Source organism: Phascolarctos cinereus, unplaced genomic scaffold (genome assembly GCF_003287225.1).
Source record: "Phascolarctos cinereus isolate Bilbo 61053 unplaced genomic scaffold, phaCin_HiC Scaffold_5;HRSCAF=322, whole genome shotgun sequence".
In the NCBI taxonomy this organism is placed as follows: Eukaryota; Metazoa; Chordata; class Mammalia; order Diprotodontia; family Phascolarctidae; genus Phascolarctos; species Phascolarctos cinereus.
In genome coordinates, this window is record NW_027555958.1 from 364,554,502 (window position 1) to 364,574,735 (window position 20,234).

Genomic DNA, 20,234 nt, shown 5'->3' on the forward strand with positions numbered 1-20,234 from the left:
CAGGCATTATGTTAACACATGACATTGGTCTAAGCATCTCTGTATTTTTAGGCTTAAAGTATCATAATGTTTCCTCTCACCTCCAATTTTATTCAGCTATTCAGACCTAGGTTTTTAATATTTTGGAAAATATCTATTAAAACTTAATGCTATGTGAATAGGGATTTTTAGTAAGTTATTTATGAATTAAATAGTTTATCTGACAGAGAACACATAACTACAACTATATCCATTTAAAAAAAAATTAAAGGCAAAAAAGGAACATAGCCTGTCTCACCACAACTAAAATTTATATAGTCCATCATTTGTGGAGAAGAGATGCAGGTATAATACAGTGATATGAAAAAAGAGACAAGTTAAATCACCCTTATGAGACTCATGTATGCAAATACTGTCCAATACTCTTTAAAAAAAAAACATCACACCAGGCTGTTACCTATAATTCAGTAGTCACATTGCAATATAAAGAGATATCATTTTTAAGTGATGCACTAAAGAAAACCTTATGGGTATTTTAAGGGTCAAGGACAACACAGATATAGTGAGGGAAAGAGACTAAAGTAAGCCAACCAAAATCCCAGAAGAAATGATTGTTTGTAGTTGCTCTCTTTAGGGCCATCAAACATTTCACAAAATACATGCTCCCTTTCTCTCAAAAATAAATAAAATAAAAAGAGAAAAGGATAAGAGAAAAAAAAAACCTTTCATTTCAAATCCCAGAATATTTTGGATACAACATAGAAGATAGTGTGTGTGTATATGTGGGTGTTTGTGTGTGTATTTGTGTGTATATGTTCATGTGTGTGTGTGTGTGTGTGTGTGTGTGTGTGTGTGTGTGTGTGTGTGTGTGTATGAAATGGCATTTAAACTTAGATTCTTCACCATGGGCTTGTAGAGTTCCTTATGAAGTCAATGGAAATGCTACTTTTTGAAAATACGGTTTTCAGAGAACAAACCAACTGCCTCAGTCCTAGTCATGGAAAATTCCAGTTCAGTTATCTAGATGCAACTCTGAAATTGAACTTGAAGGGTAAGAACTTTCTGTTTTATTGTTCCCCAGAGAACTTGCTTATCCTATTTGTTTACCTAAACACCCCACATTCTTCATTAATTTACTCTTGCCTAAGAAGTGTCTTTCAGCAACCCAAAAAGTTTTCCACGTCATTGTCCCCAAATTACATAGTAAAATTCCCCCCATTGGAGTTTTAGACCACTCACTTCAATGGAATCGAAAGAAGAAATTATCCAAGCCCCACTCTTGGTGGCCTAGAAAACAGAGCTCTAAGAAGTTCTTATGTTGTTTCACATTGTTATGAGAGAGCTGGGTGGTACGGTAGATAGAATTCTGGGTCTGGAATCAGGAAGATCTGTGTTCAAATCTGGCCTCAGACCCTGGGCAAATCATTTAATCTCTGTTTTCTTCAGTTTCCTCATCTGCAAAATGGGCATAATAATATCACTACTTACCTCCTAAGGTTGTTATAAGACTCAAAAGAGATAATAACTGTAAAGCACTTAGCACAATGTCTGGCACGTAGTAAGTGCTATATAAATGTTAGCTCCCATTATCATTATGTGCAACCTCATTCCCAGAGTTAGGAAAAAGAGAAAGCCAGTTGTTTGTCTTTGCTTTTATTCATGCTTATTATCACATTTCTAGCATTACCTGATTACATTTGATATTGTAGGTTGTTAATGCAAATTCTTTGGGCTTAATACCACTGTAAATAGCTTGTGGTGGTCCTAACAATGCTGCCAAAAAAAGAGTGCATTTCATAATTTACTGAAAGTTGCAGATGATGGAGCTACCATGCATAATAATAGATTCAGGAATTATTTGAAGAGTGGTAAGTTACATATGTTGTTAAAAGAAATGGAACATTTGGTTGATTCTACTGAAGGAGGAATGGCAGATTATCCATCCAATGTCTCAGTATCACCGGACATAATATTGAATAGAAAGCTTTGAAGCAAATTGAAATATAGAAGGTTAATGAACAGCACGCTGTAGTAGAAAGAGTTCTAGATTTAGAGTTAGATGACCTGCTTCATATCCTACCTTTGCCGCTTAGTATCTCTGAATCCCTGGGCAGGGAATTAAGTTGTTTGTGGGTGTCAGTTTCCTTACGTGTAAAATGAGGGATTTGGAACTGGTGCTTTTTTTTCCAGCTGTAAATCCATAATCCCAAGAATGAAGTAATATATATGATCCTTGAAGTCAGATAACAATTCTGTTTAATACTAAACCAGATCAAGAATGCCAGTATATAATTTGGCTTAAGGAGAGAATAACATACACGCTCAATTGGGTATGGAAATCTGTCTTCCCTTAAGGGAAAGTATAAGGGAAAGGGGATAGGGGAACAGTAGAAGGGAAAGGGGATGGGGGAACGATAGAAGGGAGAGCAGATTGGGGGAAGGGTTAATCAGAATAAAAGAAAAAACCATCATGGGGTAGGGGGGAAGAGATGGGGAGAAATTTGGAACTCAAAATCTTGTGGAAGTGAATGTTGAAAACCAAAAACTAATTAATTAATTAATTAAAAGCCAGTACATATTAGTAAATGCCTTTTGATTAAATTAAATAGGGATATATGTACATGTATTATACATACATATGTGTTTTATATATATATAATACATATACATATTTACTTTTATACACATAGATTTTTGAATAATGATCTGCTTCCATTGGGGTATGCTGTTTTGTATTGCTCTCAAAAGAAAGGTAGTATATTGTAATGGATCAAAGGCTGTCCTTAGAGTCAGGAAGACCTGTGTTCAATCCCTGCCTTGAGCACACATGTTCTGCTTGACCCTGAGCAATCAATTAACATCTTAATGACTTGGTGACTATCTAAGGCTAAAAGTTACACCCAGATTGCCCATCTATGTAGATGGAGGGAATTTCCCCAGCAGGATTTCCTACAAATGAAATCATAAATATAGATTTTGAGGAGGGTAAATAGAAACAAAAATAAATGAGTTTCTGTGTTACTGGTTAAACTTCACACATGTGAGCTATATAACTTATAATATCTAGTTGTACCAGGCAAAAAAGGATATGTTGCTAAAGGGAGGAATCCCTGACTTTATCATTGAGTCTGAGCTAATCTTCACTGAAAGACACAAAACATGGTCTTCAAGCCAAGACCAGATGACCCTTGTTAGTATGTTATGTTAGGGATTCCTTTTCTGTATGGATTGACCTACATGGCCAATAAGGTCCCTTCTGACTCTCAAACTATAAGATTTTTTTCCTTAATTTGCCTAGATTTTTTGCCTCTGCCTATAAAGGTAAACTTTTGATTTTTAATTGAAGAACTTATAATATTTGTGCTGGTAACTTTTGAGGAGTAAATAAAATACCGTGCAAACTGACACTCTTTTTAAAAAGATGGAAACAGATTCCATATTTCTCTGCTCCTGTGATGAGCTTCCATAGAGTTCAAGGGTTGCAGACTAAAGCTGACAATGAGAAAAAGGAGGGCAACGGACAACAGCACTTAAAAACAAGAGTTTTCTGCCAAATGATTTTTTCATCTAGCCACAGGAAGCATACATTCTAATTAAAGTAAACCATGCAGAGTAGAGATTCTGAGGTTACTTTTCAGTGAGTATTCGGCATGATTTGTTATGTATACAGTATGTTATTCTTTCTGCCTACAAGTAAGTATGCAAATAATTATTTGATTATTCAAGCATATAATTTCCTTCCCAGTACCTAAAGAAAATCCAGAGTTAAAAGAGCTTTCAAAATTCATTTCCATGTAAATTTTCTTTTTTAAAATATTGGTGCCCTGTGCTCTGTATACTCAAATTTATAGAAGTTTTTCTATGTTGAGACCACATTGTGTGATGATTATGGTTATAAATAAGGTTATAAGAACAATACTCATCGTCATTTTAAAATGAAACAAAAGAAACCTAAACATCAAAATGAAACATGCTTTCTACAGTTACAGAGACTTTTTGTACTAAGTGTCTAATCATTAAATTTTTTTATTAAAGGGTATTAAAGAGAACCATTTATCTACATATCTAAATCAGCTCTACATAGGAAGACAAAAACATTTAAAAGATAGTTCATATTTATAGAGTATTTTATTAGGGCAGCATAGTTGAAAGCTAATAGAAAAGCTATATGCTATCAGATGTCATTTATTGAATCCTAATCATGTTGGAAAGACCCCAGTTTTAACAAAGTTGCATTATTTTATCCCTAGTTTTCACCTGCACTCTGATCAAGGGGATATGGGAAAGTGATTCATATGGCTTTATGGGACAATACCAATATGTTTAGTTGACATTTCTTATTTTTAAAAATACTTTCAGGTCTGTTGTGATGGAATTCTCTATGACCTCAAACCTGGTTATGTTTGCTGTGAGGATAATTATATCCCATTTCATCCTAATTCATCCAGAGTGTGTTGTGGTGGTCATGTGCATGAGATACAACAGAAACATCAGTGCTGCTCAGGGTATTATACCAGAGTCCTCCCAGGTGAGAAAACAATTTTGTTAGTCAATTATCTTTGGCATGGTGGGACAGAAAAAGCAAATGGATCCATAAATTCATGGATCTACTTGGAATCCCCCTTTCCCCTCTGATCCATTTCAGCTGTTTTAAACAACTCTACATGAAACTAGAGCAAATAACATGTAGCCTGTCTTCCTCATTTTATTCCATCTCTTTTTGCTTTACTGAAATGTGTGAAAGACTTTGAAAAGGAGAAATAAGGAGTTAAGATAAATATGCCATGTAACTGTATCTAGGTTCAAATACTTTGAAGGATATGTTACCTCATCAGCATGAACGCTTTTTGTAGGTGAGTAAGATTGGAACCCTTCAATGCCTTCTCACCCTATATAATTCTTGCTCAGATCTTCTTAAAAATCCTCCATACAGGATTTAGCCAAAGTCCTGAAGGTCTCTCTTTAGGTCATTTAGCAGTTGTGTATATTGGAGTAGTATTCAGATTGTCCATCTGTTATCCCTGGCTTTCCTCTCATGACTTACTGATCTTTCTCCAAATGTACGTGTCCTTGGTAGTATTTTTATTCCACTTCTTATCATTGATAATTTGTGGCATTCTATCTATACCCATTGTGTGACTCCATAATTCATGTGTTCATTTTCATAAGTCATAATTTTGCTTCTTTTGTTTTCATGTTGGCATAGCATTTAGTGCCAAACAGCATCATTGGAAAATATTGGTGTCTGAAAGCTAGATTTTTGTGTGTGTCTGTCAGGGATCAGTTTGAAATCATTAAAACTACCACTCAGTTTTCCAAATGTAGCCCAACTTACATTCTTCTTCTTATCAAATTCTGGGCTTACCTCTTCTACAATATATGTATCAATCGACTCATTTGAGACAGTACATCATAACGAGATCAATAAGTATACTTCATTTGGGTTAAATAATACAATGAAATACATCAAGGTGACTATTATTGACACAACTAATTGCTCTGAAGAAAATCCTTGCTGTAGAGACAAAGCAAAATGGCACCAACTATTTCTTCATCTCATTTCACTGATAATTACTAAATTTGTTCTTTCCAATTCTGTGGTGGCATTTGCTATAATGTGGAGGGGGCTTTATGAACTTGTTCCCTCCTCTTGCCAAGCTCATGGCTATAGAAATGGAACTGTCAGTTCCATATGCTTTTGAGGATATCAATGACATTGTTACTGCTACTAGTGTAGGGATAGAGGCTAGACCTGTGATTTCACTGGAACAGGAAATGCCTAGATCATTGAATACCTCTTACCAATTCTGTTCATCATCTTCTCAACATTTTAACATCTCATAGAGCTGCAGAACACTGAAGGGTTAAAAGAGTGCAGTTTGGGGGAGGGCAACAGGAAAATAGTAAAATAAATTCTCATGAAGATTTTCTTTTCAATTCTTGGTCATGGATCACCCACCTAGCCCACTATCATTCTCCTTTGTCTTTATTTGAAGAAAGAGAACTAACATCTAGTTGTGTTTATAAATCATAAGCCATAACCACACAGAAACTGTCCAGTGATGGTACTTGAGAATGCATTCCCAAACAGTGTTAACATGTTTGCATGTTTATTTAGGAAAGGTCTATTCCAGCCTTGCAAATATCCCCACACACACACTGACATTGTAAGTAACACTATTTGTCCTGGCAGAGGTGTAGAGAATGTTGATTTTTTTTTCTATGAGTGTTTTTTATCTACTTGATGCAAGACTGATTAGCATTAAAAATTGCTGGGAGAGAGGGGAGTTTGATAAGTTTTTAAGACTCTTTAGGAAGGGTCCTAAATATATATATTGAATGACAATTAGAGTTATTACAATAATAGCTACTATTTATATAGAGCTTGTAGGTTTATAAAGCACTTTATGTATATTATCACATGTGTGCCTAAAAATCACACTTGCAAACTAGGTACTGTATTATTATCCCAGCTTTACTTATAAGGAAACTGAGACTTAAAGAAATAAAATGATTTTCACAAAATCACACAGCCAATAAGTATCAGATCCAATGCTTTGGTCCATATCTTTTGATTGCAAATCTAGCATTTGACCCACTGTGAACTGTTTTTTCTCCAAGTCCCAGTTAATATAAACTGTATCCCAAACATGGAAACAGCTAGGTGGCACAGTGGATAGAGTGCCAGACGTGAACTCAGGAAGAGTCATTTTCCTGAGTTCAAATCTGGCCTCAGACCCTTTCTAGCTGCATGATCCTGGTCATGTCATTTAACACTATTTGCATCAGTTCCTCATCCATAAAATGAACTGGAGAAGGAAACAGGAAAGTACTTCAGTATCTTTGTCAAGAAAACCCCAAATGGTGCCACAGAGTCAGAAATGACTGAAATGACTGAACAACAACAAAAAACCCCAAACATGATGCCAAAACATCTGAGCAAGTCAATGGTTAAAGATCTTTGTCAAAATTATTCGAATTAGTTGAGTAAAAACTATTTGTGTACAACTGGTTTGTATTTATAACTGATTGTATGACTAAAAGTTTTATTGCATTAATCATAGTAATTAGTATCACCAGAATATAAATATAGACATAGCTACTGAGTATTGAGAAATTGTCTTCACCTTGTGTGCCTTTTACAAATATTCAACTGGAAGAAAATCAAAGAGTAAAACTTAAATATTCTATCAGCTTCTTGAAAATAGAGAATTCGGAATCTCTGGATTCTCAGAGTTAGAAGGCTTTTCCTCGGTTATTCATTCAGTACATCAACTGAACATAAATTCTTTCTACAATAGCAACCCATTACATAGCATTTTAAGATATGAAGTAGATAATACAAGTACAATCTTCACTTTGTAGAAGCAGCCCTGAAGGTCATGACCCCACCCATTAGCACACAACTTATAAGTATGGCAGAACATCAACCTGATTCCAAATCCTTTGCTTAACCCACAATGCACACTGCCTCTCAGATCTCTCCAGTCCTTTCCCGTAGCATCATTTCTGCACTACTTGCACTTTCCTCCTTTCCATTTCTCTACCCTTTGATAAATAAGTTCAGTGCTTCACTATCCTCTACACTCAAGTCTCTGGTCCCCTTCGCCTGTGACCAGTCATGTATTGCCAAGATCCAAAGTTGAATAACTTTCATAAAACCAAGCTGACTGGGTCCACTACAAAGTTATGTTATGTTATCTCAACTGGCTCTTCAATAAAGCAATGCAATCCTTTTATAGTTCCAATGGATTCATTATCCCAGTAACCACAGCAAAAAGTGTTCAACCTTTCTTACCTTCCTCAAACCTTCTGTGGGTCTCCTAATCATCTTCTCAGCTGAGGACTTTACCTCATATTTGCCTGAAAAAGTTAAGGCTATTCATTGAGAGTTTTCTCTTTTCTCCTCACCTCATCTTATTCACATGCTTTCTACAAATATCTCCTCCTTCCTGCCTTTCTCTCATGAATAGGTAGCCCTTCTCCTTACCAAGTAAAATCCCTGTTCTACATGTATCCGTGCTTCCATTCCATCCTATCTTTTCTAGACGATACCCACCTCTATCATCTCTACTCTTTCACTAATTTTCATTTTCTTCCTAAATATGGGCTGCTTCTTTGCTGCTTGCAAACATGCCAACATCTTCCTCCTTCATAATAAATCCTCACCTGGTCCATCCATCCCCAGTAGATGTTATTCTCAATCTTTCTGCACTGTGCTAGATAAACTCCTGAAGGAAGCCATATACAATTGGTACCTTCATTTTGTTTCCTCTTACTCTTCTAAAGCCTCTGCAATTTGACTTCCAACTCTACCATTAAAATGAAACATCTACTCTCTAAAATTAACAATAACCTCTTAATGACCAAATCTAATAGACTTTTCTCAATTTTCATCCTCTGGTTTTCTGTGCAGCTTTTGACACTATTGAACATTCTCTTCTCCTGGATATATTCTCTCCTCTCCAAGTTTTAATGACAATACTCCTTCCTGGTTCTCCTCTTACTCATCTGACCATTTCTTCTCAGCTGCCTTAGCTGAATCTTCTTACAGGTCATTTCCTTTAGCTGTGCATGTCTCATGAGAATCTGTCCAAGACACACATCTCTCTCAGTTGGTTTTCTCAGATGCTTTCATGGGTTCAGTGATTCATGTAGACAATTCCCTAATCTATCCATCCATCCCTAACCTTTCTCTTGACCTTCAGTTTCTAATTGCCAATTTCTCATAGGCCATCTTGAAGTAAATATACCATAGACATCTCAAATATGTACAAAATAGAACTTGTTATCTTTCCTCCCAAGCTCTGTCTTCTTCCTGCTTTTCCTATTATTGTCAAGAATACCATGGATTACACATCACCCAGGCTCATAATCTATGTGTCATCTTCATTATCTCACTCAAACCCGCCCCATATATGTAATCTGTTGCCAAGTTCTGTCATTTCTACTTTCCTGATACCTATCATTTGTTCCCTTCCCTCCACTCATAGAATTACTCCTGTGTTTCAGATCCTCATCATGTCATGCCTGCACTATTGCAATTGTGTTCTGATTGGTTGCCTTGCCTTGTTTTGTCTCTCCTCACTTCATTGTATTGTTGATTCAGCTACCAAAGTGATATTCCTAAAGTATTATTCTGATTATGTCACTGCCCTACTCAGTAAACTCTAGTGGCTTTTCATTACCTCCAGGATCAAATGGCTTTTAAAGTTATCACCATGTTTTTACCTTTCTTTATATTCTAGTGTTTAGCACAGTGCTTGACACATACTATTCAATAAATGCTTATTGATGGATTTACTATGAGTAGCATCTGTAGCTGGATTTAAATCTAACTTTTCAATTTTTTTTCTTTTCCTTTCTGTTCAGTACTGTTCTACATAACATTATAAGTCCTACAGTGTTGGATTTCTTCATGTTTCATAATAGCTGGACATTTTTTCCCCATCTTGACTCATTAGAGGAAGGGGAGAGGACATGTCTAGACAAAACAATGTCAAATAGATAATTCAAGAGCTGACATTAGGTATTGCCAAAGCATTAAAGAGTTCTGAGCACAAGGAAATGGTAGGCAGAGCTAAAGGCAAAAAGTAGGTAATATGACCGTTGTTAGTTTTTTTTTAATAATAATTTCCCTTTTGTGACTTATTTTTCTTTTTTGAGTGCATTTTTGATTCATTTCTTGTGGTACTGCTGTGCTAAGGAGTAGCTAAACCCAATGGCAAGTTCTCCTTTATTCCTTTTTCTTGTTGGATTATCCTTTATTTTATCCTTGAGGAAATGGATGTCCAAGTAAGGTAAATCACTTACCCAAAGTTATATCTCTGGAAGACCTGAGATTAGAACACAAGTCATCTGACTATTTATACATTATTTTTTTCTCTTATATATACTGCCTTCAGGAAATTAATGTATATACTAAAAGTATATACTATTCTTCTTGTTTTCTTCCCATTTAAATAGCACTAGAGAATAATAATTACAGGGTCAGGAGTTGGGAGTGAGGAGGAAGGGAGACCTCTTTCTGTTGACCTCTTTCTGAATTATCCTGAGTTTTCTCCTAAGAAATGGGCCTGCCCAGAAGGTTAGTATATTTAGTTCAATATCACATTGAAAATTTGCAGAGAAGTTAGAATTTGCAACTAACTTTTTCAATCTCCAAAAAATTCCCTTCCTCCTTCCCTCCCTCCCTCAAAACAAGTGATTACTTCTATTAGTGTTGTGAGGTGTTATACAAAGTGGTTTCTATAACCTTTCTTTGCCTTAAGGTAAAGTGTCAGTTTCAGAACCAAACAAGAATTTCTCCTTTTATTTTAAGGAAAGCTATTTTAAAAGTACTTTCCCCCTAATCTTATTTACTTGAAACCCCCAAAGCAATAATTAAATGGACCTTGAAGGCCTATAGAAGATTTGGCATTAGGTGGTTAGTTACACAAACCTCTTTGCAAGTAATTTTCAGGTCAAGAGCTAAAGAAACTGCATTGCCCATGGGTTGGCACAGACTCCCTCTGCTCTGAGGCCTTTGAATTTCTGCCAAACCATTCAGCATACCCCGAGTTCCAGTTCTTTGTAAAGTGATTCATATATCACACTATTAGAATGCCTAGCATGATGTCATCAGAAAATGCCATCACATGGAAGAATCAGAGAAAGTGTTTTGCCAGTCTCATTAATCTCAATGTACTGAAATGGTGAGATTATATTCTTTGACCTCTATCCTCATCCAGTAGTCTATGTTAACTAGTTTAACACTGTTTACACCAGAAAAGAAAGCACAGTGACCTTAACCATCTTGTATCTGAAAGCAATTCAGATTGCATCAGTGTTCGGCCTATTTGAGGGTGAAAACTGAAAAGGCATTTTGAAATCTGTGGATTAATGAGAAACTTGCTTAATAATATTTATTTCAGTGTGTTTTACTCCTTCAATTTCTACCTCGCCTTCCTCTTGATTTCTACCCCCCCTCCCCCAAACACACACCTTATACCAGAGGACAGCAGCATGAACAATGCTGGTCTTTTTTTCCCTTTTTTATATAAATATGCTAATAACCCCAAGCTAAATGTTAATGTGGGTCATTCTTTGATAAGGATAACAATTAACTGGTAAGAATGCATGGTAGCTTTCAGAGAGAAAACATTTTCAAGCCTGGCTTGGAATGGATCCCATTTTGAGAGGTTAATGAGAAGGTGAATGATCCTTTGTATCTTATGTCTAATAGCCCTTTAAAAAAAATCAGTTTTAGTTCCCATTGATGTAACCCACATTCCCTGTTATTAAGGCCTTTCTTCCATCAGTAACTAAATTAGATTCTGAGGAATTCAGGGAAATATGGCTCAAGTATCTAAAGTGATGAATATCTTTTTATATTGAAGTTCATCTTGCCTTTGTGTTGATTATTGCCTTTACCTGATAAAGATACATACATGGTATGCTCTAAGCATACACAATTTCTAAGCATTATTCAACAGGGTTAGCAGTACACATACTCTGTTGCGCCCTATGGTAAAGACATAAAGATTACCGTCTGGGAAACTAGTTTCCCTTCCTGCTAAAATTCAAGTAAACTAACAGTTTCATCTAAGTTTTTCAAATGTAACATGAAAATTTAGATATTTGTACAGCAATGAGCTCACACATTTCAACTCCACCATCATCATAAAAAACCTTCATTGCAAAGGTAAGAAGGTGCATTCTTCAAAGTACAGTATAGTTCAGTTCACAACACCTTCCACATGAAGTTTAAATAATTTTTACCAATATTTTTACTTAGCATTCAAGGCCCTCTACAACCTGCTTTATTTTATACCATTCAGTGTATTCTATGCTTCAAACACTGGATAAATATGCACACGCACACACCCCAAGTCATTCACTACATTTTCTTGATTTGACCCTGTCATCCCCTCAAGCTATGGGACTTTATCTCTCTTCTCTTTCCTAGCAAAACTCCTAGAAAAAGTGATATGCATATGTTGCCTTCTCACTTCTTGATGCCAGCCTCAAGGCTCTCTCCAAAGTAATCACCGATCTCTTAATTCCAAAATCCAATGGCTTATTTTTAACCCCCATGCTTCTTGACTCCTCTGCAGCATTCAAAACTGGGAATTGTACCCTCCTGATAGTTACTTTCTCTTCAGTGAATTTTCATGAGTTTTCTTTCTTTTGGAATTCTTCTTACATGTCTGGGCATCCGTTCTCAGTTTTCTTTGTGAGATCTTCAACTATAACCTGTCCTGTGGCTATCACCCAGTGCTTTTTTTCCCTTTCTTTCTCTACCCTCCTTTATGCTTTCATAAGCTCCTTTGGGTTCAATTATTATCTCTTTACAGACACCTCACACCTACACACACATATACACATGTATTTTTGGTATGTATTATATGCAGACAGGTATACAGTTCATACATACAAGTATGTTACACATATGTCTACATATCTACATACACACGTACCTAGACACCTTGCATGTGTATTGCACAATACACTTGTATATGTGTGTGTTATGTGTATATATGCTTGTGTTTGTGTCTGTGTGTCAGAAGACCTATTCTCCCATTTGAACTCCAGTCCCATATCATCAACCAAATTAATTGCTGTTAAGGTTCCCTAACTTTCCTAAACCTATAGTTTCTTCTAGTTGTCCAGATTTACAACACCTCTCCTCTCTCCTCTATCTCATCCCTCTCTATCCAATCTGTTGCTAGTCTTATTAGTTAAGCTCCACAATATCTCTCCCATTCATCCTGTTCTATCTACTCAGCTATCACCCTGAATCGAACCCTTATCACCTCTCACCTAAAAAAACCCTTCTAATTGAAATCCCTATTTCCAGTCTCTTCCCTCTCCAATCTATCTTTTTATGCAGATGCCAAAATATTCTTCCTATAACACAGTCTGTCCATATCATTGTTCTGCTCAAGAAACTTCAGTGGTTCCTTTTTGCTTCTTGGATAAAAGTCTTCAGGTTTGCATAAACAAAGAAAAAATTTTCTCAAGTTAATTTTTCTCTTTGTTACACATATCCCTAAGTTTATTGCACACATTTTATATAATAAACATTTCAGCCAAAGTGATCTGCAACCAAATGTTTCTCAAACTTGGCACGTCATCTCCTATCTGTGCCTTTGCCTTGAATGTCCACATGCATTAATGTACTCCTTGCTTAATTTTATACTTTCTAGCTTTTCTTCAAAGTATGGGCATTGTGCTACAGAATGCCTTTCTTGAACTCCTTACTTGTACATCCTCCTCCAGCTATTAGGTATACACCTATCTCTGAACATATTGTAGTCACACAGTGGAATGCAAATCCCTTGAAGGCAGAACTATGTATAATTTAGTCTTTGTATCCCCAGAACCTAAGACAGGGCCTTGCATTTCCTTAGTATTTTAACCAATGTTGGTTGGGATTGAATTGGATGGTTTTGTAAAGAGTCTGTGAACTTTTAAAAATAATTTGACAACTGTATTTCAGTAAAGTTGGTTTCCTTTTTGGTAACATGTATTTTATTCTATGCATTTAAAAACATTATTCTGGAAAGGTCTATAAATCTCAGCAGATAGTCAAAGGGGTTCCATGATGTCTAGTGTGATACTCATACCATTGCTTTTACAAAGAAGACCTCTTGTCCCAATCTCCTTCACCTCTCAAACTAAAGCCTACACTTTAAAGACAAATTCAAATATCACCTCCGCTTAGAAATCATCTCCTTATTTGGTACTGACTTTACCCATGAACCACTTTTTTTTTTTTTACTAAACTTGTCATGTCATTGATACAGTCAATCCCTGGTGAGCAAATGCATTCTACCAATGCCTCTTTCTCTACAACTGGCAGTTTCAGAGAGTTTCTTGGATTACTGAGAGGTGAACTTACTTGCTAGGGTCACATGGCCAGCATGTGTTAGATGCAGGACTTAGAGTCAGTTTTTCCTTACTCTGAGATTGGTACTTTATCCATTATAACACATTGCCTCACACAGCATTTTATCTTATAACTAATTTATGTATCTTGTAATACTTTATATTATTCTTATCTGTGTTTTCATCATATCCCCTTTTTAGACTATAAATTCCATAGTGAAGATATGGACTAAGATTGTGTCCAGAATAATGTCCTGCACACAGAAGGGACTAAATAAATATTGTTGTTGTTGTTGCTTTAAGTTGCAACTCAAAAATCATGTTGTGATACTGTAACCTCAATAGGATGATGCTATTTCTTTTGTATTACAATTTCTGCAAGATAGTAATCCTTTCTGTCACTAGAGATTTGGAAAATGTCTTTGTTGTTTTCAAGGTGATGTCATGACATCAGATGTCTCTAATCCTCACAATTTTTGGTTTTGTCCTAAATCAACAGGTGAAATATGCTGTCTAGATCATGAACACCAAAGTGTTTCAGTTGGCATTGGGGATTCTTGCTGCAAGAGCATCCCGTACTCTACCTCAGGAAACCAGATCTGTTGTGCAGGGATGCTGCATGATGGTTATCAGCAACAGTGCTGTGGTGGACAGGTGGTGAGCAAAGAATTAGTCTGCTGTGGTGGTGAAGAAGAGGGCAGAGTATATATCCGGCTTCCAGGTAATGTGGTCCTTTAATGTGCATTTGTAGCGTTATTGAATTTAAGGTCTTGGGGACTAAGTCTAGTGCCACAACCCACTCACCCTACCCCCTGCCACTTTACTTATCAAAGAAGAAACAGAGACCTGAACAACTGAAACTACCTTATCATGTCACACAATAAAATAGCCTCAGATCTAAGATTAGAATCCATAACCATGACTTTTTCTTGTGCTTCATCAGAAATATACTAATATCAGAGCAGTATAGACATATGAATTTTTAATTTTTCTTAAATAGACACCATGCTATAGTAAAAGGAAAACTGTATTTGGAATCAAAGCATTGGGTCTGAGACCTCATTCATTTGTTCTACAACCTTGGCTAATTTGCTTGACTTTTTAAAACTTCTTTTTTTTTAATCTATTAAATGACAACATCAATCCTGCCCTAACTACATCAGAGAAGTGTTATGAAGTTCAGAAATGATAATATATAATGCATTTGCTTTAATCTAAAAACTCCCATTATATGTAAACTCTTTTTCATATACTCAAATGACAGTTCTCTCTATGCTACTTGCAGAGCACTAGTGTTTTCCTCCACTAATTTTTAACACAGAAATGATAAGAACTGTCTTATATCACAGCTACCCACTTCAATGAAGATTTTTTTTTATATACCCACAGACTCTTGGCCAGGTATTAGATAGGCATTGGCCAGGCTTATAATGCTTATAATCTCTACTACTGGAAGAGGCTGAGGCTGACAGTTTGCTGGTATTGAGGAGTTCTAAGCTACAGCTGGGCCAAGCCACTAAGGTGCCCACGCTAAGGTTGATACAAATAAAATGATCCTTCAGAAGTAGAGAGCCAACAGGCTGCCTAAGGAGGGGCAAACTGGCCAGGTTGGAAGAAGAGATCCAATTCAAACTTTGTGTTGATCAGTATTAAGACTGGCCTGTGAGTGGTGAGACCAAGTCTCCAGAAAAAAGGAGGGGGGAAATAATTTTAATATTAAAAACTACTTTAAGAGTAATCTAATCTATAGTTAATCAAGAATTACCTTTAAAAACATCCCCAGCATGTGGAAATCTAGCCTCTGCTTAAAGACCTCTAATGATGTGGAACCTACTGTCTCCAACTGCAGCCCATTCTACTTCTTGTCAATTATCATTGTTAGGAAACTCATTCTTTCTTCAAGCCTAAATTTGTCTCTTTTTAATTTCCGCTCTTTGTTCCTAGTACTGTCTTTAGGTTCCACGCAGAATCCATTTAATCTGCCTATCACATTGCAGCCCTTCACATATTTAAATATTTCTATAATGTCTTCACTAAATATTTTCTCTAGGTTCAACACCCACTATCTCTTCAACCTAGCCCTCATTTGGCACGCTCTTTCATCTTTCATTGTTAGCCTGGTGGCCCTGTTCTGGAAGGAGTCCAGTTTCTATAGATCCTTCTGTCTCCAAGAAGTAAATCCAGAACTCTAGATGTGGCCTGGTCAGGAGAATAAAGAGTCCTCATTCAGGACATTCTGTCCTTCAATGTAACCCAGGACAGTAATATTTTTTTTTTTGCAGGGGGGGTTGGCTTGTTTTTTAAAAATGTTTTTATTGATATTTTGTTTCTTTCATCACCATATTATCTCATGTCTCTGTTCTCCTCCCTCTCTCACGGAGTCATCCCATATGACAAGTAGCATTTTTTAGATAGGGGGAAAAAAGTCAGCACTACTGATCAATGCATCAGTTTCCTAAGGTCTTTTAGAATTTTGCCAGGATTAGACATCAATCTCTCACTTAGAGGTTACAGTCTCTACTTTTTCACCTTTGTTGCTATTGTTCTGTCATTTTCAGTCGTGTCCAATCTTTGTGACCCCATTTGGGGTTTTCTTGGCAGAGATACTGAAATGGTATACTATTTCCTTCTCCAGTTCATGAGACAAATAGGGTTAAGTGACTTGCCCACGGTCACAAAGCTAGTATGTGTCTGAGACTGGATTTGAACTCAGGAAAATGAGTCTTTCTGACTTCAGGCCTGGCACTCTATCCATTGCATCATTTAGCTGGCCTTTTTTCCTGTTAAAACTATAAAAATAAGTGATGTGTAACACCTGTTAACCTCCCACCTCCACGAAGGGACAGGTTGGGGGTGTCTTCTCATTTCTTTTCATGTGAGTCCCACTTAGTCTTTATACTTTCATTACATTTACTTTTGAGTTTTTGATGTGTCATTCTTTTCATTTATATTTTTGTAGTTACTATGTAGGCAGCTAGGTGACACAGTGGATGGAAATCTGGGCCTGAAGTCAGGAAGACCCATCTTCCTGAGTTCAAATCTGGCCTCAGACACTTAGTAGGTATGACCCAGGCAAGTAACTTAACCCTGTTTGCCTCAATTTCCTCATCTATAAAATAAGCTAGGGGAGGAAATGACAATTTTTTTCCAAGAAAATCCCAAATGGGATCATGAACAGTCAGACACAACTGAAATATGTCCAAACAACAATATTGTTTTCTTGCCTCTGCTTACTGCATTCTGCATCAGTTCATATGGATCTTTCTAGGCTTCTGTGTATTTACCACACACATCATTTCTTACAGCATAGTAATATTCCATTAGATCCATGCACTACAATTTGTTTAGCCATTCTCCAATTGACAGGTATCTACTTTATTTGCTTGTTTCTTTTTTAATATTGTCTCACATTGTTAACTCACATGGAGGTCATAGTCCACTAAACTCTCTAAAAAAATTGTTGGCTTGCCACTATTGCCCCCTTCCTTTATTTGTCTAAGATTTTTGGAACAAAAATGTAAACATTTAGGATTATCTATATCTATAATCATTCCAGCCTGTTGAGGTTATTTTGAATCCTGATTGATATCAAGCATATTAGCTATCCCTCCAAGCTTCTTGTCTTTTGCATATTTCACAGGCATGCCATCTGTGTTTTCATCCAAACCACTGATAAAATGTTAGAGTAAAGAGCCAAGGACAGATCTCTGGAGAACTTTGCTGTAGACCTCCTTCCAAGTTGACATTTAATATAAATAATTTAAGCCAGTTCATCCATGTATTGTTATCTTGTCCACTAGTACATATTGAATTATCATATATAAATGTAATTTGTCTTACTTTGTCAAAATGTAAATATGCCATATCTACAGCATTACCCTAGTCTACTAGAGTCTATTTATTCTGCAAAAAAAAATTAGATTTAGCTTAATGACTCCTCTTTTTGCAAAATGAAGCCATACTGACTTCTACTGACCACTACTTCTTTTTCTAAAGAGTTCACAAACCATCCCTTTACCAAGGCCTTCTAGGATTTTACCAAGACTAGATGCCTATCTCTCACTTACAGATTGCAGACTCTACTTTCTTCCTTTAAAAAAAGACATTTCGGGGGCGGAGCCAAGATGGCGGAGTGAAAGCAGTGACTTGCTCGAGCTTTCCCCCAAACCCCTCCAAATACTCATAAAAAATGGCTCTAAACAAATTCTGAAGCAGCAGAACCCACAAAAAGACAGAGTGAAACAAATTTCCAGCCCAAGACAACCTGGATGATTGATCAGAAAGGTATAGCCTGGCGGGCTGGGAGTGCAGCATGGGAGCACAGGCCACAAACCTGGAGCAGGCCTCAGAGGACTGAATCACGGGCAGCTGTGGAGGTTTCCAGACTCCTCAATCCAATGCCAAAGACAACTTAGAAGGTCAGTGGGAAAAGTCTGTTTCTGTCGTGCTGAGAAAGGAAGGCGGGGTTCAGCTCCATTCCCCAAGAGCTGGCGGGGGGGGAGCTGCTTCCGAGCTTCCGGCCCACAGACTGAGGGGGAATCCAGTGGCTGATCAGAGAGGGATGCAGGGATCTCTTTGCCAGTGCTGAGGCAGGAATCTCTTGCTTTGCCCGTGTGTGGATCTGGGTCACAGTTCTGGGGTGAGGAGGAGGCTGGCATGGTGGAGCTTGTAGTGGCTGTGGAGAAACCCCTCCTCACAGTTACAGGACAGAAAGGAGTACTTGTGGTCACAGGCCAGGAAAGGAGTAAACACCTCGCCCCTTATCATACCACCTTGGAAGAACTGAAAATTTACAGGTCCCTACAAGTATCTCTGAAAAAGCTACAAACCCTGAAGCTTGGGACAGTACACTTCCACATTGGAAGCAGACTCTTACCTTAACAAAGAGTTTAAAACTCAAGTAATTGGCTGGGATCATGAGCAAGCAGTGCAAAAAGAGTCAGACTATATTATCTTACTTTGGTGAAAAGAAGATCAAAATATACAACCAGAAGAAGACAAAAATCAAAGCTCCTACATCCAAAGCCTCCAAGAAAATATGAATCAGTCCCAGGCCTTGGAAGAGCTCAAAAGGGATTTTGAGAAGCAAGTAAGGGAAGTAGAGGAAAAACTGGGAAGAGAAATGAGAGTGATGCAAGAAAATCATGAAAAACAAGTCAACAGCTTGCTAAAGGAGACCAAAAAATACTGAAGAAAATAACACCTTAAAAAACAGCCTAACCCAAATGGCAAAAGAGGTCCAAAAAGCCAATGAGGAGAAAATGCCCTAAAAAGAAAATTGGCCAAATGGAAAAGGAAGTCCAAAAGATTACTGAAGAAAATACTTCCTTAAAAGTTAGAATAGAGCAATTGGAAGACAGTGACTTTATGAGAAATCAAGACACTGTAAAACAAATCCAAAAGAATGAAAAATTAGAAAACAATGTGAAATATCTCATTGGAAAAACAACTGACCTGGAAAATAGATCCAGGAGAGAGAATTTAAAAATTATTGGACTATCTGAAAGCCATGATCAAAAAGAGCCTAGACATCATCTTTCAAAAATTATCAAGGAAAACTGCCCTGATATATTAGAACCAGAGGGCAAAATAGAAATTGAAAGAATCCACAGATCTCCTGAAAGAGATCCCCAAAGGAAAACTCCTAGGAATATTGTAGCCAAATTCCAGAGTTCCCAGGTCAAGGAGAAAATATTACAAGCTGCCAGAAGGAAACATTCAAGTACTGTGGAAACACAATCAGGATAACACAAGATTTAGCAGCTTCTACATTAAAGGACCAGGGCATGGAATATAATATTCAGTAGGATTACAACCAAGAATCACCTACCCAGCAAAACTGAGTATAATCCTTCAGGGGAAAAAATGGTCATTCAGTGAAATAGAGGACTTTCAAGCATTCCTGATGAAAAGACCAGAGCTAAAGAAAATTTGACTTTCAAATACAGGACTCCAGTGGAACATGAAGAGGTAAACAGGAAAGAGAAATCATAAGAGACTTATTAAGATTGAACTGTTTACATTCCTGCATGGAAAGATGATATTTGTAACTCATGAGAACTTTGTCAGTATTAGGGTAGTTGAAGGAAAAAATTGTATGTATGTATATATAGATAGAGGGCACAGGGTGAGTTGAAGATTAAGGGGTCATATCTGGAGAATAAAATTAAGGGATGAGAGAGGATGATACTCAGAGAAGAAAGGGAGAGGTAGAATGGGGTAAATTATCTCACAAAAAAAAAACAGAAAAAGTCTCTCACAGTGGAGGGGAAACAGGGGAAGGTGAGAGGGAATGAGGGAATCTTATTCTCATAGGATTTGGCTTAAGGAGAGAATAACATACACATTCAATTGGGTATGGAAATCTGTCTTACCCTACAGGAAAA

General features: G+C 36.9%; 1 protein-coding gene across 1 annotated transcript in view; it reads left to right on the forward strand.

The window, feature by feature from the left end:
• The window catches only part of USH2A (usherin), a 962,202-nt gene that overhangs the window by 714,304 nt on the left and 227,664 nt on the right, over positions 1-20,234 (forward strand). Inside the window, 2 exon segments of the mRNA XM_020982269.2 lie at positions 4,339-4,507; positions 14,348-14,569. Of these exon segments, the coding sequence (XP_020837928.1) occupies positions 4,339-4,507; positions 14,348-14,569 (391 nt within the window).